Below are 24690 nucleotides of genomic sequence, written 5' to 3'. Positions count from 1 at the left end.
TTTAGAGATTCATTAACTTGCAAATAATGGAGTAGTAAAGAATTACAAGTAGATTCTCATCCAATACCTTTAATAGAAAAGGAGAGATACCAAAAAATGATCTTAGAGTTATATAAAGCCATTAGCTGAGCTGATGATATAACCATTCCTGTGATTCTGGATAGAACAGTGAATCTGATAATCTCAAGAAGTGGTTTCCAAAGCAGAGGACATAAGAGGTTAATTGGCATGTGAGAAGAAAATACAAAAACTTCTATTTATATTTAACTTTTTTATAAAAAAAGAGAAATAAATTAAGCTTTACTAATATTTAAGACTTGGATCAACATTAATGCCCTCACTCAGTCCACATGTCATATGACCACAATACTGATAAGGCACTTGAACTATCCTGGAGGAGAACTGGGAGTTTCAAGACAGAAATAATGACAGTGGTTACTTCATTCCTTCATTTGCTTTCAAATTTCAATTTATTACCATTTATATTTGACCATCTAAGTGGATTTACAGGGTATATTATTTTAAATTGTAAAATATTTACAACTCTTCATAATTAGATGGTGTGTGACCTGGAAAATCTTTTCCCACACAAAAATGTTCTGATCATTTCAAAGCGAACTACTCTTTTCTAAACTCAAAGATTAGTTATGCATTGCTCTTTACAGAAAAAGGGAAACATTCCAAATTTGCTGACCTGCTCTATGATGACAAGTGGTTGTCAGTAATGTCTATGCAGCAGGCATTTTCAAAAATATATATAAGCTGTTCCTTCAAAGTAAAAGAGACATTTTAATAATCCATGAGAAAGCCTTTGGAAGTGAGCATTTTGAAAATGGATATTTGGAAATATTTTCAATGTTATGTGGTTTTTTTGCCAAAAACTATAAACACTCGCATAGCCACATAGTTTAAACTTGGAAATAAAATTTCCTATTCTGTTTGAAAATATTCCTTGTGAAAGTTTGAGTGGATTTTTAACCTATTCCTTTAAAATACTAAAATGCCCAGCTTTCCAATTAGTTTGCAGGGACCAACTAACATCAGGTAAGATGAAAAAGTGCCAGCTGTATTTCTGCAAAAATCTTGGCAAAATTGGTAGATGGACATGAAAAATGAACATTGTAATTTAGCAAACACAGTTAACAATTTATTTCTTCAATTTGGACTGACATAACCTTGTGAAGCATATTTTCAACTATGACAGACATAAAAACTAAGTATAAAAATAAACTGAACTTAGAGACCTCTGAATCATTGCATTACCAAGTATTAAACTAAGATTTTAAAATATGATGAAACATAACCAATCATAACACTCTCACTAAAAATTTTTCAAAAATTGTGAATCAATTACATTGCTCTCATTATATTTATTTTTATAAAATACAATCAACATTAAATTATTATTTCATCTTTATCTCAGCCTAATTAAGTTTTCTGATTTATAATATACAGAATATAAAAGTATAACAAAAGGTGTGTGTACTTTGTAGATTAAAAATATACATACACTATGAGCAGATGCTTAAAGCATTTTTACTAGTAGAATATAATCAAAAAGTTTCAAGGTCACTGTCCTAATGTTTCCTACTTCATATAGGGACAAAAAAAATTCTTATAAGGAAAACAAAGCTAAAGGAAACCTTTAAAACAAAAATGAATATCAATTTATTTTAATGTTTCTAATAAACTATTCTGTAGAAGAGAATTTTGTATACTCAAAGCAAACAATGATATGAAAATAGGTCAAGAATTATTTAAATGGATACGGACAACATGATCAAGTCCATGTTGCGGTGATCTGGATCAATTATGAAAACAGCCAGTTCAGTTCAGGGTGTCGACTCAGATCTTGCTCTACTATGCCCTTCAAAAGATACTCAGTGGCCTCCTAGACCCTGTAACAACCCAAACTCACAGAGAAATTGTTTTCCTCATAAACCATGCCATGCCTTTCTAAAATGCTCCTCAGGCTTTTGGTCATTGGTCACATACCACTTGTCTGTTTCCAACATCAGACTCACTATTCTGGTTCAAGATACCATGGAGGCTGAAAAGTCAACATACCAGAAAAATTTTAAAAGTGAGAAATTGGCCTCAATTGTAACTTGGAAAATTTGTAACTTCCTCTAGTATTTATAAGAGAAGAATGTTAAACATTGGCAAGATAAAACTCACAGTGAACATGTGTGTCTCTGTTTCTAATGATTTGGATATTCATAAAGACAGATCCCTACACTGTACGATTATGAATCAAGTTAAGTACTTCCAAGAATAAGCCAGTTTAGGGGGCCAGCCTGGTGGCGTAGTGGTTAAGTTCACACGCTCTGCTTTGGTGGCCCGGGGTTTGCAGGTTTGGATCCCGGGTGTGGACCTACATACCGCTCATCAAGCCATGCTGTGGCGGCGTCCCACATATAAAGTAGAGGAAGATGGGCACAGATGTTAGCCCAGGGCCAATCTTCCTCAGCAAAAAGAGGACTATTGGCAACAGATGTTAGCTCAGGGCTAATCTTCCTCACCAAAAATAAAAAATAAGCCAGTTTACACGGTGATCCTTGGGGTCTGTAACAGAAGATTTGTGACAAGGAATAAAGGAGAGCCAGTACAGATGAAAAATGCCCTGAACAAGAGATTTTTCTTTCTCTTTTCTCAAGCAGTAAAAACTTCAAGAGAAGCCAGTTCCTGGGCTCCAATTCACATAACAGAGAAGGATTAAAAGACTATTGTTATTCACTAGACTGAGGATGTGGTAGGGAACTGCTGCAGGTGCCCAGAGTGACCAGCACCAACTACAGAACCTTAGAGAAGCCCAACAAAAAAGTGTGAAGAGTTCCATGCCATGGGCCCAGGCTAGGACACCAAGATCTCCTACTCCCAACTCCAGTAACTTGGGTGGAGGGATCCAGAGTCTAAGTCAAAATATGCATTTTGTAGACTCAGTGCTTGTTGATGTTATTTTTTGATCATTGAGCCTCTTTCTACGACATTTTCAAATGAGATTGATTGAACTGTCAGCTGTCTTGTAGGATATGTTTTTCCTAAGGTATAGAATAAATATATGCTCCCATAAATAATGCCAAAAGTTACTCATTTCAACCTAATATTTGTTAACCAGAATCAAGGATAATAGTTTATCTTGAAATAATTTAGTTTATTTGATATCTTTAAAAAGACACAACACCCAGAAAATTAATAATCTTGAGGCAATGAACATAAACCAATCTTTCAAAAGGAGAAAGAGGTACTTCCAATATGACCATCTAGTCAAATAAACAGATGTGCTATGAGGGGGGAAAAAAGCTACACCAAGATTATTAGAGGCAGGCAGCAACTGTAACAAACTGAAAAGTAAATATCTCCTTGTTTGTAGACAGACTGCTTATTGAACCACCCAGGAGCACCAGTGAAACAAGGCCCTACAGAAATGAGGACATACAGATCAATATCCACAATATGACACCCATGCAGAAAAAACTCCACTCTAAAAGACAAAGCCAAGCGGCTATAGGCCATTGGCATGGAGATAGTAATCAGGCTGAAGATATTCGCCAATCAGTGATTGAAATTCACATCTTTGGAAATGCCAGAATAATCCAAAGGGAAGGGAAATTCAGAAAAGTTCAAAACCGTAAGAACAAATAGTGAAAGGAGGCAAAAAGAGGATCTGAACTTCTGTAAGTTAAGACAGAAGTATTTCACTTGCATAAGTGGGTCCCAAGTCGGGGGGGGAGTGGAGGGAGTGAGGGCTGTGTGGAGGTATATGGAGACGTGGGAGAGGGTGTGGGAATGTGTGTGGGGTACTGAGGAAGTGGGGTCATGGGGATATGGTGGGATGTGTGATGGATTTAGAGTGATGTGGGGGATTATAGGAGCTTCTAGGGGCTTTAAGGGGTGGGACGGGTGAGGGATATTGTGGTGGGGAGTATGGGGGGCAGGTGGAGGTGTGTGTGTGGAGTATAAGGGGGATGTTGGGAACTGTGGAAGATTATTTGGGTAGTGGTGGGGCATGGGAGTATGTGGGTTGTGTATGGCAGGATATGTGGGGGAGAGCACATGGGAAACATGTAATGGGCATATGTACACACATGTACATGCGTGTATACCTGTGCATGTGTCTGTACACTTATCATTTGTGTAAAGGCACAAATAAGTACTTATTGTTAAATTTCCTTCTGATTCAAAATTCCTTACCTTAAAATTGCACTATGTAGAACCGTCTTTCACAATGGCAAAAATTCAAATTGAAGATGTAGATTACTACATTTATGGGACTATCCCCTCTATTTTAAACAAATCAAGCTGACTTTCCTCACCAATTCATGGACTCAAAGTTGGGATAATCCAAATATTTAAGATCAGGAATGTTATTGTACATTAGCTTCATAACATGTTGGGAACTTACAGATAGATTACTGAAAATGAAATCAGGATGTCATCACATTTCCTCTCTGAAACTACAAAAGACGAGTGACAGTCTTATTTCCAGAAGTATGATCTCTGTGTCTGTTCCTTACCAACCACAGTCTCTTGAAATCAAGCATGGATAGGAGTTGAAAATTGGAAATACACACATTTCCTTTCTAGGTCCCTGTAAACAGTTTTCTCCTTGTTTCCAAAATTTCCCTGCCGTACTTTCTGTATTGCTTTTCTAGCAGATGGCAGTGTGTCTGAATTAATACCACCAGTGTTTCAACAGGCATCCTACTCCATAAAAATGTGCATAATCTCGCTGACCCCTCCTGGGACTGCTTTCTCACTTCACGGCTATTTTAATTTCCAGCCCATTTTGAAGCATAGGATCAGCCTCTGACTAAAGCCACACTTCAGACATAATTTCAGTTTCAGACTTCTCTGAGGCTCCCAATGAACAGCTATTCTGCACAACTTTCATTTGCTACACCACTTTCACTTCATCTGGCAACATTCACACCCGCACAGGAGATTTTTTCCCAGTCAGATGCCTCTTGTTCACTTACCCATACAAACATAACATATTCAAAAGTAATCCATTTCTGAGCTTCTGATTTCAGAGGACTTTATTTTCACGTTCTTACCTCTGAATTGTTAAGGTGACATTTGTGAGTTCCTGAAAACCAGCCATCATTTGAACATTGGTCAATGTCCACTTTCTGAAGATTTATGTCAACTTTCATGACACCCCTTAAAAACAGAGAAAGATAAAAAGAACAAATTAATCTGAGCCTTTACGATTTCTAACTCTGTATTCTATCCTAGAAATCAGACACATCAGCATAAAGAATGCAGGAAAAATTTTCAAATTGCCCACTCATATTCAGCTAAAGTGTACCAAGTGAAGATAAAGACACAATAGAACAGAAGCAAGTATTATTTACAAAGGCAGGGACTCTGTATTGCTCACTGTCTTCAGCTCCCCATATAATGCCTGGTACACAGTAGGTGTTCAACAAATATCTGTTGATTGACTGAACTCCAGACAGTATTTCTCTGGACATGGTAGCCAAGTTGACTCTAAAATAATACCTGCTTCCAGTACCCTTTCTATTAAAGTAAACCAAAACAAAGTCCTCATCTTATTTCTTTCTACTTCTATTTCCCATTTCAGGGCCAGGATGGGGAGGTCAAAGGGAGAAGACAGTATCAAAAATTAAGCATCTCTTTCCTCTGATCTTCTATTGCAACGACTTTAAACAGCTCTTCAGGTCTCCCAGTGTTCCACAGAGAACAAAGTTTTGCAACATCTACAGAAATGCTGATTAGCATTTTTCTTTTAAATCTAGAAACAAAAACACGGCATTTCACTTGGCCATTTGAGAAAAGTTTCTGAGAAGTCACAAATTCAGAGCCAAAGGCACAATTACTAAAAGAGTTCCAACTTTATCTAAAATTCCTCCATTTTCTCTAAGCAACCTTCCTACATTTTCCTGAGATCCCCGTCTCCTATTTTTCACCACCACCAGCACCACTAACGGTAGAAATAGCTGTCCTACATTGAACCGTCCTACCTGGACTTTATTGAAATAAATATTCTGTGTCCTGGGCCCTAAGGCCTGAAGCTTTATAATGTCATTTTTCACAAACTCGAGTAAAGTATAAACACCACTAAAACCCACTAAAAGTAAAAACACATTTTAAAGGTCCAATGTCCCCAGCTTAAACTATTTTCACTATGATATTATTAAATATGTACAAACATAAAGGTAGGCTCAGATTCCTTGTATCACAGCTCTTGTAGCTACAAAAAAAAATCCCACAAAATTACAAAATAAATGCAAACAAATATGTAAAGCCAACAGAATTTAAATTAAAAGTATTAATTGGAGAACAACAATGATGATGCTTTGCCAAACTAAATCACCTCTCAGAACAGGAATATGGTACCTACCGCTACTTCAGCAAGCCCATTCTACCACGACTCACTTCTCTCCTCTCTTTTCTCCTTTTAAACTACTGTGACATCTCCTGACAGAGTGATTTAATGTCATTTGGGTTTCATTTGGGGTGAATAAATCACTTATGTTTTTAGGCCGCCTCTGTTCTCTCTTCCTATTAAACTGCAACAAAGTACTACACCACGTAGTGCTAAAATGCTCACCAGAGACACAAACCAAACAAGGACACCAAAACCTTCTGTCAGTATTTGGCGATCCAGATGACCCAGAATATGCATAAGTTAATTTTTCAGATTGAAAATTATCACATAAAACTTGTGAATCTTTCAGAGAAGGATTGCAAACTACTACTATTATGGACCATAATTTCACAAAACAAATATTCATGTGAAAAATAACTGGATTCTCAGGTAACCCTAATGCCCTAACCCAGTTCACACCTTTGCTCTTTCAACAAATACTCATTGTCTGGTACGGACATATGACCATAAGAGATGCTGTATAGGTGAATCATATAGGCCTTGTCCCCAAGGAACACCAAAAGGTACAAGATGTTTTAAAAAGTATCAGCAAGTTTAATGAAGAACAGTTGCTAAATTCTGGGGAATTTGGACAGCTATCATTTGGGATATAGTAGAGATTCAATAAATACTTGTTGACTTGTTGACTGTCTTCACTACCAGGATTTTCAATAGAACTGTGTTCCACATAAGTTATGCCAATCATGCAAGCCCACTTAGGCTCTCTTTCTGCTCTTTGGAAAATAACATATTCATTCATTCAATAACTATTTATTGAGTGCCGACCACGGGACAAAAATGTTCTTGGCTTTTGAAATATATTAGTTAAGTAGAAAAAAATTCCTGCCTTCATGAAGCTTAACTCTAGTGTGGGATATACAAATAATAAGCGATGGCTATAATAAGTAAATTATGCCACACATTACGAAGTAAAAAGTGCTATGGAGAAAAAAAAAATTCCAAGCAGGTAAGGGGGATGGGAGTAGGAGAAGTGTAGGTTAAACTTTGTTTAAAGAGTAGTCAGGATAAGCCTCACTGAAGAGAGATTTCTAACTCAATCAACAATTCAAGGTATGATTACAGCAGGTTCGTATTCACACTCTAAATTACCAGTCATCTTCAGTGACATAAAATTTCCCACTGGACTACTATTGTCCACTACTACATTTTGGTATTCTTCCATGAATGTCTTATTTAGAATGTATTTGTAAGTAGTAAACTAATAAAAATATGCATTTCTATTTGTTCCACAATTGCTAGTAATAATGAGGTCAAGTTTTCCTCAACCATCCTGCTACACTGAAAGACTTTAGTTGCAAGATAGTGGAAGTCTTCTCGAAATCTCGCAGTTCACTCAGGGACATGGGCTAATTTGGGATTCCAAGAGGCTGCAATTACTCTGGTCCCTTCCCTAAGAAAACTGGTTTAAGAAATAGGTATCTTAATCGCTAGGAGTTTTCCCTCTTAATTCCAGGTCCATATATGGGAAACAAAAAGTCACCGCAGGCTTTAAACCCAGCTCACGGAGCTTTCTGGGCTTTGTGCAAAGCCACCATGGGTAATGAGCCATGCGTTTACCAGCTGGGGAATCAGCGCTGACTCATCTTCACTAGCACCTCTGCCTCGGCGCCTAGAGACCAACAAAGCCCTCAGGACGGCGCCGTTGACTTCCTGTGGGGGAAGTGGAAGTTTGGGGGATTAAGTGGGAAGACAACGCTCTCTTCATGGGGAAAAGTATCCCGCAAAAAACGACGGAAGGACCCAATACTCGAGAAACCCCCAGCCTCAGGCCAAGGTTGGGCCGGGCTGAGAGCCCTGCGCGCCTGCGCCCTGCGCCCCCTGAGCGCGCGCCTCTTGGGGCGGAAGTGCTGCTCCCACATCCGGTGAGCCGGCGCCATTAGGAAGCTGTGAGGGCGGTGAGGTGGTTGCTGTTTCGTGGCCTGAGGATGGGAAAGTGAGGGCCAAAGAAAGCCTGGTAAGTGGCCTCCAGAGAACGGAAAATATGACAAATGATATCCCCCAAGTACCTGGGTGCGTAGCTGTGATGCAGACCAGCATTTTCCTCTACTTGTCCCTCTGACACCTGAAACGCCAGAAGCCCCAAACAGGATTCATCCTCCGCCCAAGCTTGCAGTTCCCGTAATGTTCTCTCTCCGGGAATGGGCCTCCATCCTCCCAATTATGCAAGTTGATGACTTATTTGTTATAAAAATCTCCCCGCAAATCAAAACAATTGCCACGTTCCCTAGATTGTACTCCCTGCGTGCTTCTTGTATCTTGACCTTGCGCCTCCCTTTCTACCACCACTGCCTTCGTTCAGGCCTTCATCTCCCTTGGGGCTAAACATTTTTAATAATAGCTTCCTAAATTTGGTACTATCTGGCAGTGCTCCAGGTAAAGATCCTGGTTTGTAGGTCCTGAAATTGGTATGATTTAGGGTTCTTCTTTAAGAAACAAATACAAAATCATGAATACACATTTATACCAGGGTATAACCTTCCTCCATCTTATTACAACTGCTGGGTGGGTAGTAAGGTTATTACCAGAAGCCGTTTTTACACCAGGATGGCTAGCAATAACTTAGCTATACACAGAAGTGACTACAAACCACTTTATTACATATTACTAAATACAGACCAAATAATCCTAAATTTTCCCTTAGCTGGTTTCTAAAAATGCCCACAGCCTAGGGAAAGTGTAATGGAGGCAAATTATAGTAGAAAGAGACCATTGCGGTTTAAATATCTTCCTTTTGCCAATTTTACAAGAAACAGTTGACCACAGAACTCATTGCCAGTGCCCATTCCAGGACTTTAGAAAGTTCCCTTGCAAGCACAGGGCCCTAGAGGGTAAGCATCATGCAGTGCTTTCTTTGAAACGTGGAAATCTGATCCTGACAATTCCCTGCTCAAAACTAATACTTCCTGCTCTCCTAAAGAATAAAAATCTGAGCTCCTTGGTATAACGTTATATTCAGGCCCCTCCTACTTCTAAGTTTTCCAGCCACTTTCCTGCATAGATTCTTTATTCCAGACCATTCAGAATTGCATGTGGGGTCCAAAAAAGTTTGTGCTGTCTCACAAAACCATTCCTTTATAGATGCCTTTATAACCTGAAGTTCCTTTGCCTAAAATGTGCTTTACCTATTATAACTCCTACCTGACTCCTTTCTAAAGCTTTCCATGAACTCCAAGTCTGATTTAGAAACCACTTCCCTATTCTCTCCATAATACACTGTGCTTACCTTGTTCATATCACTTAGCACACTGTATTCTAATATTTTAAGGAACTTTTTCTCTCCACTAGACTAAAATTTCCATAGCTCATGTCTTTATAACATTTTCCCTTAGCTCCTGAATCAGCCCAGTCCCATTACTAACCTTGAAGAAACTGCAGATGGTAGAGAGAAGCAAGGAGTATCTAAACTAACAATGATCAAAAAAGACAGAGAGGGCCGGCCCTGTGGCTTAGCGGTTAAGTGCGCACGCTCTGTTACTGGCGGCCCAGGTTCGGATCCCGGGCACACACCAACACACCGCTTGTCCGGCCATACTGAGGCCGCGTCCCACATACAGCAACTAGAGGGATGTGCACCTATGACATACAGCTATCTACTGTGGCTTTGGGGGAAAAAAAGGAGGAGGATTGGCAATAGATGTTAGCTCAGAGCCGGTCTTCCTCAGCAAAAAGAGGAGGATTAGCATGGATGTTAGCTCAGGGCTGATCTTCCTCACAAAAAAAAAAAGAGAGAGAGAATACCCAAGCAAACTGAAAACTATCTTAAGCTGCTATGGGTAAGTGGATGAAAAGAAAAACTAAATAGGTTGAAGGAAAGTTTTGAAATTCTGCTTTTGCATCTTCACCATATTACCCTGGACAATAATTTCCTGTTCCATCACTACAAAAAAGTGGCAGTAACAGCCCATATAGTTAGTATTGATGGGATACCAGGGCAGAAGTTCTGCTGAAATAAAGAGTTGATAAAAACAGATGCTGATAGACCAGCGGCCGTCAGTCATTTACTCCTAACAAGAGATAACAAGAACAGAATCTGGTGTCTAAAGTTGGTTGCTGACATATCAAAAATCTAAAACGTGTGGCAGTGGCTTTGGGACCAGGCAGAGGCAGAAGCTGGAAGGGCCCCAAAGTGATGGTTAACAAAAGCAGAAATGTGTTTGTGAGTCTTGAAGAACAGTGAGGAAAATGGTATTGAAGGCAGAAGAAAAAGGGACCTTTGTTATGTACTAAGTGGAAAGTTTAGCAACACTGTCACCTGTGAACAAATGAACTTGTGCATCTGGCTAAGGAAGTTTCCAGGCAAAATGCAGAGAATACTACCTGGCTTTTTCTAGGTGCCTATAATAAAATACAAAAAGAAAGACATGGGCTAAAGAAGGAGCTAATTTGTTTTGTTTTGGCTTTTTCAAATTTTTAACTGTGGTAGAATATACGTAACACAAAATTTACTATCCTAAAGTGTGAAGTTCAGTAGTGTTAACTACATTCACATTGTTGTGCAGCCAATCTGCAGACCTCTATTCATCTTGCAAAACTACAGCTCTATACCCATTAAACAACAATTTTCCATTCTCCCCTCTGCCGAGCCCCTGGATTAGAATCACCATTCTACTTTCTGTCTCTAAGAATTTGACTACCCTAGGTACCACGTATAAGAATCATAACATTTGTCCTTTTGTGGCTGGCTTATTTCACTTAGCATAATGTCCTGAAGGTTCATCCACTTCGTAGCATGTGTCAGAATTTCCTTCCTTCTTAATGTATGTATATACATATTTTGTTTGTTCATTCATTTGTTTATGGACACTTAAACGATGGTAAGATAAAGATGGTTTAAGATAAAGATGGTTTATGCTTCCATCTTTTCACTATTTGAATAATACTGCTGTGGAGCTGCTTAGTTTTCACACAAAATTTAGAGGAAATATTAAAGAGCCAGGATTTGAAAATAAAACTATTACACATCCCCAGTTTCTTCTAGCAAAAGATTCTTGGAATATGAAATGGCTTCAGGGCAGACAATCACCTCAGAGTCTGTAAAATCCTTTGTTAAGACTTCAGAAAGATCTAAGGCAGTATTTAATAGAACCTTTCTGCTAGACCAAAAGATTTCTAATGGTCTTATGGTTATGCCTCATAGATACTCTCTGTTAAACAAGAGAGAGTCTATGATTCTCAAGGTTTTATTGCACAGTAGCCACAGGGCCCAAGATAGAAAACTGTCTATCTTAAAGAGATTTGTAGATGTGGCTTCTGTGTAATAGAGTGAAATCCAATAAGATTCCTAGAAAACCCAAAACATTTTTTAATGAATAGCATAGGTAGGAACACTGTCATCTTGAATTAAAAGGGGAAGAAACAGTACAAAATAAACCCGCCCCCCCCCCGCCACCCACTTACCCTTCTGTGTGCAAGAAGCAGGCTGAGAAGGCTACTCAATTGCAAACATAGTCAATTTCTTAGGGAAAAGGTAAGACCACTCAGATAATAAAACCAAGAGCCCAGAGGGTGAAACCAGGATTTTCAGAGAATTATTCCTAGGGAGCAGGACTGGCTCCTAATCAAGGAATTGGTGATATGTGCTCAAGTGGATTTCAGAATTGCTGTGGACTAGTAACTGCTATGTGTATCCTGTTCCCCTGCTGTATGAACTGGAGTGTTATTGTAGCTGTCCGATCGCTTTACCACAGTTGTATGTTGAGAAGATAATGGGGGTGGGGACAGATAATGTTTCTTTGCAAGTCTTCAGATTGAGAGGTACTGTACTTGTACTGTACTATACATATGGAGGCTCATGCTCATCCGGACCTCATTCAGATGGCTGAATCCTAACTTCAAGACAATACCACAATGAGATGAGACTTTGAGGTGGGGGACTTGTGAGGGGGTAAGTGTATTTTGCATATAAGAAGCCCAACTACCCTGAGATTATCCTGCTATGAGGAAATGCAAGATGTCAGGTGGAGTGAATGCGGAAAGAGAGCTTACCAAGCAGTGCCCATACATCCCACAGCTATTCCAAACATCTCAGCCCAGTTGCCAGATATATGAATGAAGAAGCCATCTTAGAAGTGGATCCTCCAGCCCCAGCCACTTCAGCTGATACTACATGCATCAGAAACAAACTGCCCAGCCAAGCCCTCCCCATATTTGTGACCCACAGAATTGTGAGAAAAAATAAAATGCTTGTTTTATGCCCCTAGGTTTTGTAATAATTTATAAAGCAAAAATAGGTAAATGAAACATCTAACTAATATAGATATAATATATTGGGAAAAGGAATAGTGGATCAAGAAGATACAGCCATCAAGAACAAATATGCATCTAAACGCACGTGTGTGTGTGTATGTATTTATCAACAATTGACATAAAGAGAAATATTTCAACAACTGTATTTGGAAATTCTGACATACCTCTCTGAGAAACGGATAGATATATCCGTTAGCATATATCTAAACATTGAAATAAGTAAACTTAAGTTATTAGGCATATGTAGAGCTGTTCACATGACAGATAATTCACTTGCTGTTTTAACATGCACAGAATATTAACCAAATATTTACCAAAAATAAACTAGAGATTATATTTCAAAGGGAACCTCGAATTCCAAAGGACCAATATCATATACACTATGTCCTTTAGTCATAATGCATTAAATTATAAATTAAGTTTCTTAAGAGGATGACTTAAATACATCTAATATGCTTGGGAAATAAAAACAAATTCCTGAGTAACTCTTAGGCTAAAAAAGAAATTAATACTTAGAATTGAGTGACAGTGAAAACACTACAAGTAAAAAAAAATCTGTAGAACATAGATAAAATAAAATTAGAAGGAAATTTATTTTTTAAATACTGTACATTTATCAGAAACAAGAAAGTATTTTTAAAAACCTAAATATTTAATTCAAGAAGGTGGAAGTGAGGAAGCACTAGAGAAAATACAAAGATTCAGAATGAATGGATAGCAAAGGTAGAAGCACAGCACCAAAATGGAGGGAAAAAACAAAACCATGGTTTCTAAATACCATTCTCCAGTAAAATAAATAAGAGTTCCTTAGAGAAATGACTGATCCTAGGCCTGGGGCAGGGAAAATACAAGATACACCTAAAGCATCATCTTCAGAAGATAAGGACAAGGGCATGTCAAAAGGACACACAAGCCAACTTAAGAGAGTTCCCAATTGCCAAAGTTAGAGCAATTTGAGCAACAAAAGAAAGATAATATGGATTCAACCCCAAAATTAAATATCCATAGGTCTATACACATATAAACAAATGATGAAATAAGTAAATGGAGAAGAGGGGATAACTCTGTTACAGAAAAATTTCAATTGATAAATTTAGAAGGAATCAGGGAAATACAAAATCATCATTAGAACCCCACATTAATAATTGTTGCAGGAAAGACCTACTGATAAATCCCAAAATTAGTGGAAAATCTTTTAAGGAGAAACAGGATAACTGAATAACCTCAACTCATCTTGCCCAAAATTTCATTCATTCCTGTAGTGGTTTTAACGTATGTCCAAAATTCTCTGATACTCCTCCCTCCAGGAAAAGGAATTTACTTCACCTCCCCTTGAGTATGGTCTTAACTTAGTGACTCACTTTGAATAAAGTATGGAAAGAGAAAAATAGTAACTTTAGAGTGGAGAAACCTGACAAACACCACATCAACCAAGTGATCAAGGTTAACATCACCGATAATAAAACATATTGATACTTTGTACTCCATGATATGATGCAATGAGAAGGGCAGTTCCCCTCTATTGTATTCTTCCCAAAACTCCATAACCTCAGCGTAATCATGAGATACTGTCAGACAAATGCAAATCAAGGGACATTCAACAAAATACTTGACCAGCACTCTTTAAAAGTGTCAGCTCACAGTAGATAATGCAAGAGAATATCTTTGAAAGACAAGGAAAGACTGAGAAACTATCACAGCTTGGAGGAGACTAAGGAAACATGACAACCAAATGGTGTACGGTCATGTGTTACTTAGTGATGGGGATATGTTCTGAGAAATGCATCATTAGGTGATTTCATCATTGCGTGAATATCATAGAGTGTACTTACACAAACCTAGATGGTATAGGCTACTACACACCTAGGCTATATGGTACTAATCGTAAGGAACCACTGGCGTATATGTGGTTTGTCGTTGACTGAAACATAGTTATGAGGCATGTCACAGTACTGGTTTGCTAGGGCTACCATAACAAAGTACCACAGACTGGGTGGTTTAAACAACAGAAATGCATCCTCTCATAATTTTGGAGGTTAGAAGTTTGAGATCAGGGTGTCAGCAGTGTTGGTTTCTTCTGAGGCCTCTCCCCTTGGCTTGTAGACAGCCATCTTCTCCCTGTATATTCACACAGTCTTCCGTTTGTGTGTCTGTTCCTAATTTCTTATAAGGACACCAGTCATATTGGTAGGGCTCACCCTAATGACCTCGTTTTAACTTAGTTACCTCTTAAAAGATCCTGTCTCTAAATACAGTCACATGCTGACATCCTGGGGGTTAGGACTTCAACATATGAATTTTGAGGGAACACAATTCAGCCTATAACATATGATACCCTGTTTTGGATCCTGGAAGAAAAATGGAACATTAGTGTAAAAACTGAGGAAATCTGAATAAAATCTGTAGTTTAGTTAATACTGTAGTACAAATATTAGTTTCTTAGTTTTAATAATTTTACCATGGTTACATAAGATGTTAATATTACAGGAAGCTGGGTGAAGGGTATATGGGAATTTTCTGTACTATCTTTGCTAATCATCTGAAAGTCTAAAATTATTTCAAGTTAGTTAAAAACTTTTTAATTAAAAAAAAACTAGTTCTTTGAAAAGATAAATAAGGGAGACCTCAAGAATTAAAGAGAAAATATGCAAATAAAGAGAAAATTTGCAAATAACCATACACAAAATGAAAAAATACAAAGGAATGTTTAAAAAGAGTATTATGATTGTTTTCTAACAAACTTTTAAAAACTAAAGGAAAACGACAAATTGATATAAAATATAAAATGCTAAACTTGCCCCAAGAGGGAATAGAAAACTTGAAGAGGACAATAAGCATAAAAATTTTAAATCATTCACTTCTTAGAAAAGCTTCAGGCTTACATGGTTTTATATATGAATGCTACCAAACTTTTAATGAACAGTTAGTTCTTATATTTTTACAAGTTTTTAAAACCAAAAAGAACAGAAATTATGCAGTTAATTTTATGTGATTTTGATTCCAAACCACATGAGGACAATACAAAAAAAAACAAGTCCCATTTTAATTATCCATATAGATCCAAGAATCCTAAAGGAAATACTGGCTAAACAAATGTTAACGTATATTAAAATAATTATATACATCGTGATCCACTGGACTATATTTCAAGAATGAAAGGCTGTTTTAACATCAGAAAATATATTAATGAAATTCACAGCATTAATAGAAGAAATGAGAAAAATTATATGATTATTTTATTTTATTTTATTTTTATTTTTTATTTTTTTTGTGAGGAAGATCAGCCCTGAACTAACATCCATGCCAATCCTCCTCTATTTTGCTGAGGAAGACCGGCTCTGAGCTAACGTCTATTGCCAATCCTCCTCCTTTTTTTCCCCAAAGCCCCAGTAGATAGCTATATGTCATATAGTTGCACATCCTTCTAGTTGCTGTATGTGGGACGCGACCTCAGCATGGCCGGAGAAGCGGTGCGTCGGTGCACACCCGGGATCTGAACCCAGGCTGCCAGTATCGGAGTGGGCACACTTAACCGCTAAGCCACGGGGCTGGCCCCTATATGATTATTTTAATCAATGTAAAAAGGCATTTTACAGAGATCCAACACCTCATTTATTTTTTAATGGCAAACTAGAAATAGAAGGAAACTTAACTTAGTAAAGCTAGCCTCTATCAACATTATACTGAAAAGAGAAACTTTTTTCTTTAAGATGTTCCCTTTAAGTGAAGAATGCTTACTAACACCGAAACTGTTTAATGTAGTACTGAAAGTCCCGACTAATCCTATATGGAAAAAAAAAGGAATGAGATGTAAAGATCAGAAGAGAGGAGATTAAACTGTCATTATTTGTAAATGATATGATCATGTATCTACGAATAAAATCAACAAATATTAGAACAATAAGAAAGTTCAGCAAGGCTGATGGATACCAAATCAATGTACAAAAATCAGTAGCATTTCTCTACATTAACAATCTCCAACAAAAAATTATAACCAAAAAGATGCCTTTAAAATAGCAACGGAACTCATAAATTCTCTAGTAGGTAACTTAATCAAGAATGCACAAAACCTCTATGGAGAAATTTTGAAACTCTATTGAAGGACAAAATAGATGATCTGAAGAAATAGACATTCCGTGCTCTGAGAGGGAATAATTTACTGTATTAAAAATGTAATTTCTCATCAAAGGGAGCTATAAATTTAATGTGGAACCAATCAAAATGCTATATGGATTTTTGAGAAACTTGATAGCTTACTGCAAGTAAAATAATAAAAGTCAAATGTGAAAAAAAAGGAAAAGAGGTAGGGCTTGCGCAAGCAAATATTAAGACATTCTACCCAACCATGGCAATGAATTGTAATAGTATTGACAGGAGAACAGACACGGGAAGCAGTGAAACAAAATAGAGAGCTCAGAGACATACATATGCATATAAGGCACTTATGTATGATAAAGGATGATACTGCTGGGAATCTGGCTCTCTAAATGCATAAAAATACTAACTGGATCCCTACCTAATACCGTGTACAAAGGTGAAGTCCAAATGTTAAAGACCTGACTGTGAAAGGTAAAACTTTAAAGTTAGTAGTTGATGCCGTAAGAGAGTATTTTCTTGACAAGATGTTGAAAGACTTTTTAAATGAAACCCAAATCCATAAACTGTAAGGCAATATTTTGATTAAGTAAATAACATCAGAAATTTTTTAAAATTCTGTTCAAGGGAAAAGGCTATGGACAAAGTTAACTGAAAGACGATAGGTTGGGTGATGTTGCAATGTCTGAAATGGGCAAGGAAATAGTATCTAGAATATACCAGGATCTCTTGCAATACAACAAAAATATAAGAATCATAATAGAAAATGGGCAAAGGATACAAACAAGCAGTTTACAGAAAAGTAAACCCAGTTTCAGGCTTACAAGCACATGAAGAAATGCTCAAGCTCATTAGTCATCAGAGAAATGCAAATTAAAACAATAGTAAGATATCACTCTACATTCATTAAACTGGCAAAAAATTAGCAAGCTATATAATGTCAAGTGTTGGCAGGAATGTGAGGCTATAGGAGCCTTTACTCCCTGCTGGTATGTATGTAGACTGATGTAGCTTGTGTAGAGAGCAATCTTGCAATATTTTGTAAAATTATATTTACCCCTCCTTGTGACCCAGAAATCCTGCATTGGGGTTTATCTTTCAAAGAAACTCTCATTCAAGCCCATAAAAGGGCATATAAGCTTACAACAGTGTTATTGTAGTGGCGGGGAATTGAAGGCAATCTGGGTGCCCATCTCTGGGACTGGACAGGTTCTACACACTATGCAGCAGTGGAATGCTATGTAGCAGTAGAGGAATGGACTGGTTGTATATGTAGCAACATGAAGAGAATTTTAAAACAAAGCTGTGTGAATAAAAAATGAGCAAAATAATGAGATATATAGCAATTATTTAATTAAAATTATTTGTACACAAATACTATATGAACAGAAGAGCACACTTCACAGGTTAGTTGCAATTGGGGTAGGACCAAGGAAAAGAGAAGAGACTTTTTTTGTGTGTATGTGAGGAAGATCAGCCCTGTGCTAACATCTGCCAATCCTCCTCTTTTTGCTGAAGAAGACTGGCCCTGGGCTAACATCCGTGCCCGTCTTCCTCTACTTTATATGGGACGTCGCCACAGCATGGCTTGACAAGCGGTGCGTCAGTGCGCACCCGGGATCGGAAACCTGGGCTGCTGCAGCCGAGCATGCGCACCCAACCTCTACACCACCGGGCTGGCCCCGAGAAGAGACTTTTTTTAAAGGGAGGAAGAGCAATTTCCTTTCCGTTACCATCTAACTGTGGAAGATTCTAGATTCATGTTTCAGTGAATTAGTTATCTTTGGGTAACTCCCTCACTTGGGGGAGTTTCCTCTCATCGTTAGGAAACTGCTCACAAAAACACCCAGCATCTCTGTCATTTAGCTCAAGACCATAACTACAAGGGAACCAAGACGACAGTCTGATCCCCTGTAGAACAGCTAGAAGAATTTGACAACAGTCTGTCTTAAAGCAGGAAAATGCTCTCCTTCCCCACACTACTTTGCAGGAGACATGTCCAGAGAAGCTTGCCAAAACTTTACATAGTGGCAAACGTCTTCCATCTGTCTGGCTTCTTGTTCTTGGAAGTCTTTTTGGCAATCAGGTCATACCTTCCTTGGGAAGATCTGTACATTTCGTGTGGAAAATATAACTCAAGTATGATAAAAAGAGAACCAACAAATATAAAATGAAGTAAGATCAATCAGGAGGGACATCTTTTTCCATAAATACAATCTTTGTATCGTGGGGCTCCTGAGAATGAAACTTTTTCAAAATGCAGCACATCTCTTAAAATTGCTAGAGTCTCAAGTTTGATAACAGATAATTGTTCCCCTGAAATATATTTTTTGAGTCTCTTGCTTTTGCAGAGGTAGCTGACTAATGTCACATTTTGTGTTTTTCCTTCACTGAAATAATTTTGAGCTACATTTTATCTCAATTTTAAATAAGAGGGTAATTTATTTTGTCCAGCACATCCACAGTATTCCTTATATCACCTCTTTGGCTATGACCATTTTGAATGGGGTGGGACAATCCGTTGTCTGGGATCCCAGTACAAAGAGATCACCTATATTGACTCATTTTATTCAAATAACGATCCTATAAAAGAGGTGGTACTTTTCTTATTTTATAGATGAGGAAAATAAGGTTCAGAGAAGTTATATAATATGTTCAAAGTCATACTTTTTTAATTGCTAGGGAAGAAAAAAATAAGAACAAAGTGTATTCTGTCAGAGAGAATAAATATCTAATATGAACACTATAATCTGTCTTAAAATATATAACGATCTCATATCTTGAGTTTCCTAGTGATTTAACTAAATATGCCATTTATGTTAGTGTTTGGATACAATATCTAAGTGAAAATATCTTTATTGTTAATAATTTCTTAAAGTATTAAATTTCTCTTTTTTTTCTATTGGCTCTTAATTATATAGGTCTTCAAGTCAAATTACCCAGCTGATAATCTGCACCATTTTTTTATTCTAAATGTTGTCTTTTCCAGACCTTAATATATTATACAGTAAAACCAAGTCAGCTGTTCATAGTAATTTTTCACAGAAAGATATATAGCTTGTGCCAGTGGACACTTCTGATCCAAAAATAATAACAGTAAATAAGACCATAAGGTAAATAAAAAATTTTCCCATTAGAATTTAAAAGAAGGAGCTTTGATTAGATACCCAAGGTGTAAACTAAATGTAGGGTTTTCTTGTATGCGTTGAACCCTGTGTTTTAAGTTATCATTTGTTGTGTGGTCATTATGTGTCAGACATTATGCTAGATACCCTTAAAACATCCTCACTGAAACTGTGTGTGACTGATATTCTCCTCAATTTATATTGCAACTATATGTGGTCAGTTTCATTCTCCCTAGATAATAAAGAAATTTGGGACTCAAAAGAGGTGAAATGGCTTGCCTAAGGACACACAGCTAATAAGTAAAAAAGCTGAATATGATGTCCATATCCTAGGTATAAGGGTAAGAAGACTGGTCAGAAGACCTAAGTTCGAGTTCCTGTTCAAGTTAGTGAGTTGAGGATGTATCTCTACCTCGTCCCTCACATCCAACTGTAATGGCAGTAAATAAATACAAGAGGAAATGAGGAGAAGTAGCTGACCAGAGATTTGACACAATTCTGCGGGATCATCCTCATGATAAGCCAGAGTGGTGGCAGCTAAGCCCGGGACATGCTCAGGGGAAGGCTGGAACGGAGGTGGAAACTGCTCTTACAGCAGTTTCCAGAAAGATTTTAAGCTCTAAGTCAATTGGTATCAAAGAGTGGAAGTAGAAAGTGAGGAAGACATCAAGGTGATGAATTGAAGGACTTCCTTCTAAACAGTTACACAAGTTGGCATATCCTCGCCATTGTGTGCAGTGATGGCCTTTATTCCCAAGCTAAAAACCAAGAACTATTCTGTACAGAGATGGAAAGAAATGCCTGAGAAGAGCTAAAACTTCTAGAATGGTTATTAGTTCTCCTGGAGTAAAGGTCGAGGGTGAGCCAGGGACTGCCAGCTTTCTTCTCAGGCATCCTAATGTGAGTGAAGCCTGACAGTCAACAGAGAGGTGTACTGAGGAACTAGGACTACACCTGTCACAAGAATTCATGCCATCTACCTATGTAAATTAACCTGGCCCTCCATCATAAAATTAACAACTGAGGATCACATTTGAGGAGAACTGATAGCATAAAAGAGAAGAACCGATATGAACAAGCAAAACAACTGAACCTGGAACAAACAGCAATAATTCAGGGAACAGAGGAGAATTTAATAGACATTTTAATTAATGTTCTCAAATTTAAGAAATTGAACATAAAATTATGAAAAAAGAAACAATCTGAGAGCAAGAAAGAGCTCATGGAAATTAAGAGATTGCCAAATGAAAACTAATTTAAAAAAAAAAGAAATAGTCTCCTAAAAAGTAGAAAGCTTTGGAAAATGAAAGAAAAGTTAAATATAGAGATCAGTCCAGAAAGTTGAATGCCTTTCTGTAGAAGTTCAAGAAAGAGAAAATGGATAGGAGAAAATAATTTTAAGCAATCATAAAAAAAAATTTCTCAGTGGTAAAAGTCTAAAAGGGCCAACTAAGTGGTGAGGTTCATGAATAAAAAGAGTCACATCTAAGCATATCATCATGAATATTCAGAACCCCAGGGAAAAAGAAAAGATCTTAAAAGTTTCTGTGAGGAGAAAAGAAAAGATTACCTACAAATCAGGTTAACATCAAATTTTTCACCAGCAGTAATGAATGCTAAAAACAATATAACAATGTCTTTAAAATTCTGAGGACAAAATGACTTTGAACCTATAATTCTATATCTGACAAACAGTCAATCATGCATGAAGACAAAGACGTTTTCAGACATGGGAAGACTTAGAAATTTTACCTCCCACAGATCCTTTCTGAAAAAGTATTTGAAATTGTGTTCCAGGGTGTGGGGGAAAAAAAGCAGCATTCTAGAAATGAGGACCTGCATCCAACACATAATTGGATTTAAAATTTCAATAATTTGGAAAAGATTTCTATGATAGCTATTCTGCAGAAAGTCTAAAGCCACTGTACAAATTATGAGACTCCAAGAAGAATGTCTTCAACAGAAACGTGAATTTTCTTTAACAAATAGAGTGATTGGTTAAGAAGTTGGATGATCTTAGAAATAAGTAAAACATGCAGTTTTTCATGCAGCCCCCAACCTCAGTATCTTAGACCTCACCATAAAAGACCACAAAGTGTGTTCCAGGAAATGCCAAACGACGAGACCCACCAGCCACCAGCTTGAGAGAGGTCAGGGGCCTGCAGGATGTCATCCCAGCCATGCTGGTGAGAAGAAAACTGCTTTGCCCATGAGTTTACCTGCTCTCTCCTTCCCCTTGTTCTCCTGCTATCCATGTCTGGAAAGGGTTTCACTTTACAGTAAGCCAGAAAACAAGAAAAGCATCCAACTGATTTTTTGCAAGAAATTCTCGATTTTCTATCTCGACCTCACCTACCTCTCAAATATTCCAATTTATTCGTTCACATTCAAGAATGGAGGAGTTATAAATAGCTTATTCTTTGACTGAAATCTCAGCAGAGAAAATGGAAAACCCAAGCTTCCAGAGTTAAGGGAGGCAAATGGTCAGGAAGGCTAAGACTGAAAGGAGGAAAGAGACGTAGGCAGTCAAAACAAACAAGAACATCCAAAGGAAAAACATGAAAATACATCCACAATTTACACATTACTATAGGGGTAGAAATTTTTTAAAGCACTTAACATGTTTCCTTATTACCACAACATTTTAACCATTTACTGAGCACCTTCTGCACACCTTAGTGTCATCTTCTACCTCATAACCCATTTCTCACTACATTCCACTAACACTGAGTCTTTCTGTTCTTAGAGCAGTTGAGGCTCATTTCTGTCTCAAGGCCTTTGTTCTTGCTATTTCCCATCTGGAACATGGTTACGTCAGTTTGTTCCATGGGTGTCTCCTTCTCAGCCTTCATTTCTTAACTCAGGGTCACCTTGTCAGAGAGATGTTTGCTGACTACCCTATGTAATGCAGCCCATCCTACCTCTCAGCCATTCTTTACCACATTATCCTATTTATTCCCTTATAGCTGTTGTTTCTATCAAGAATTATTTATTTATTTTGCTTGTTTATTATCTCCTCCTTGCCCCCCCCAAAAAAAATCCATGAGGACAGGGATTTTTGTTTGTCATTTTCACTGTTACACCCCTAGCACCTATAGCTAGTCAGGCACGTGTTATATGCTATATAATTTTTTTTAAAAAAAAAGAATAGTGCATTCCAGACATTATGCTTAGCTCTTTACATGTATAAGATTGTTTACTCTTCACAGCATGATAGGTACTCTGCACCCTTTGCAGATAGGGACATTGAGCCACAGAAGGAGTTAAATAACTTTCCCAGTGTCACACAGTAAGTGCAAGTGGAAGCTCATGGATTCAAATCTAGGATTATAGTTCCAAAACCCTTCCTCCTAGACACTTCCATACTGCCTCCCTGAAATAAGCAAGGCACTTTCAAGAGGCACTGAATATGGGACGTCATCAAATGTGGTCCTTGCACTTGAAGGACATGTAGAACTGGTTGGAGAAATAGGATGTTTACATGAAGAGACATGTAATAACAAGAGGTAGTTGTTCTCATCATAGCCCCTGTTTTAAAGGTGAGAAAACAAAGAATAACCCAAAATAAAGTGAGGGAGAACGAGCAGATAGCTCAGTGGCTCACCATTCCAAGGCTCAGTTCCTGTGATCCCCCTGCCCTCATACAGAACCTGCTAGTCATTCTACCCCTACCCATAGGGTCATTCACAAGACTGGAATGCTTCAGGTACCCGGAATGGCCTGCAACCAGATGTTTTGGATGACTAAAGCTGAAGTCACTAAGCATTACAATTTTTAATTTTTATTCTTAATATCTTTTAAAATGAATTATATGTGTTTCAACGTTACCAATACTGTTTACTTTTTCCTAGGTTTGTGTTTAAGAACCAGCTGCTTCTGCATTAGAAAGACTTTGTAATATAGACTTCTGAACCTATCCCCGTGTTACCTCATTCACAGGTTTCTGGGGAGGGCCTAGGAACAGAATGTATTTTCAGGCTTTTCAGGTGATCCTGATGCCCAGGCAGGTTGGGATCAGTAAATAATGAACATAAATTAACCTTTACTTGACGACTCAGGGTCTTTTTATTTGTGCCCATTATTAAACTGCAAGTTCATGGGGCCAGCCTGGTGGCATAGAGGTTAAGTTCATGTGCTCCACTTTGGCGGCCCAGGGTTCACAGGTTCGATCCCAGGCATGGACCTACACACTACTCATCAAGCCGTGCTGTGGCAGCATCTCACATACAAAATAGAGGAAAATTGGTAGGGATGTTAACTCAGGGACAATCTTCCTCAAGCAAAAAGAGGCCCAGGGCCAATCAAAAAAAATAGCTAAATAAATATAAAATAAAGTAAACTGCAAGTTCACTGCCACCATAGCTAGTGCAAGTGATGATCACTACTTCCCTGGGTCTCAATCTCCTCACCTGTAAAAGTAAAAATAAATGGGATTACATGATCTGTAAAATCCTTTTTACTTCTAAAATTCTGAATCTTCAAAAAAGAGCTTTCCCAAGATATTTACTGAAACACTGCTGCTTTAAAGAATGCCCCCAATTGTTGTGATTTACCTCTTTCTCAAAAAACTGGAAAGACAAATATATTGCTAAATAACTTTCAAAGGATTGTATTATGAGGGCCTTCCCACAAACTAATTATGAAGTCAGTAGCTGAAACAGCTTTCTCAAAAGTTTGCCTTATCCAGAAAAATAATAATCTTCAACTTTCTTTTCATGAGCCTTGGACTCATCTGTTAATATTCACACCACTCTCTCTCATTACTCCATAATTAACACAGTGTACCACAGCATGCTCCCCATCCCCTTG

General features: G+C 37.7%; 1 protein-coding gene across 1 annotated transcript in view; it reads right to left on the bottom strand.

Annotated features, from left to right (window-relative positions):
- Nucleotides 1–24690, bottom strand: part of GPR158 (G protein-coupled receptor 158) — a 373712-nt gene that overhangs the window by 331234 nt on the left and 17788 nt on the right. Inside the window, exon 3 of the mRNA XM_058532588.1 lies at nucleotides 5058–5163. Coding sequence (XP_058388571.1) covers nucleotides 5058–5163 — 106 coding nt within the window. The remainder of the gene's footprint in view (nucleotides 1–5057; nucleotides 5164–24690) is intronic.

Source organism: Diceros bicornis, chromosome 36, assembly GCF_020826845.1.
Source record: "Diceros bicornis minor isolate mBicDic1 chromosome 36, mDicBic1.mat.cur, whole genome shotgun sequence".
Taxonomy (NCBI): Eukaryota; Metazoa; Chordata; class Mammalia; order Perissodactyla; family Rhinocerotidae; genus Diceros; species Diceros bicornis.
The sequence above is the reverse complement of the archived record's forward strand: the minus strand, read 5'-3'. Positions and strand labels throughout refer to the sequence as shown.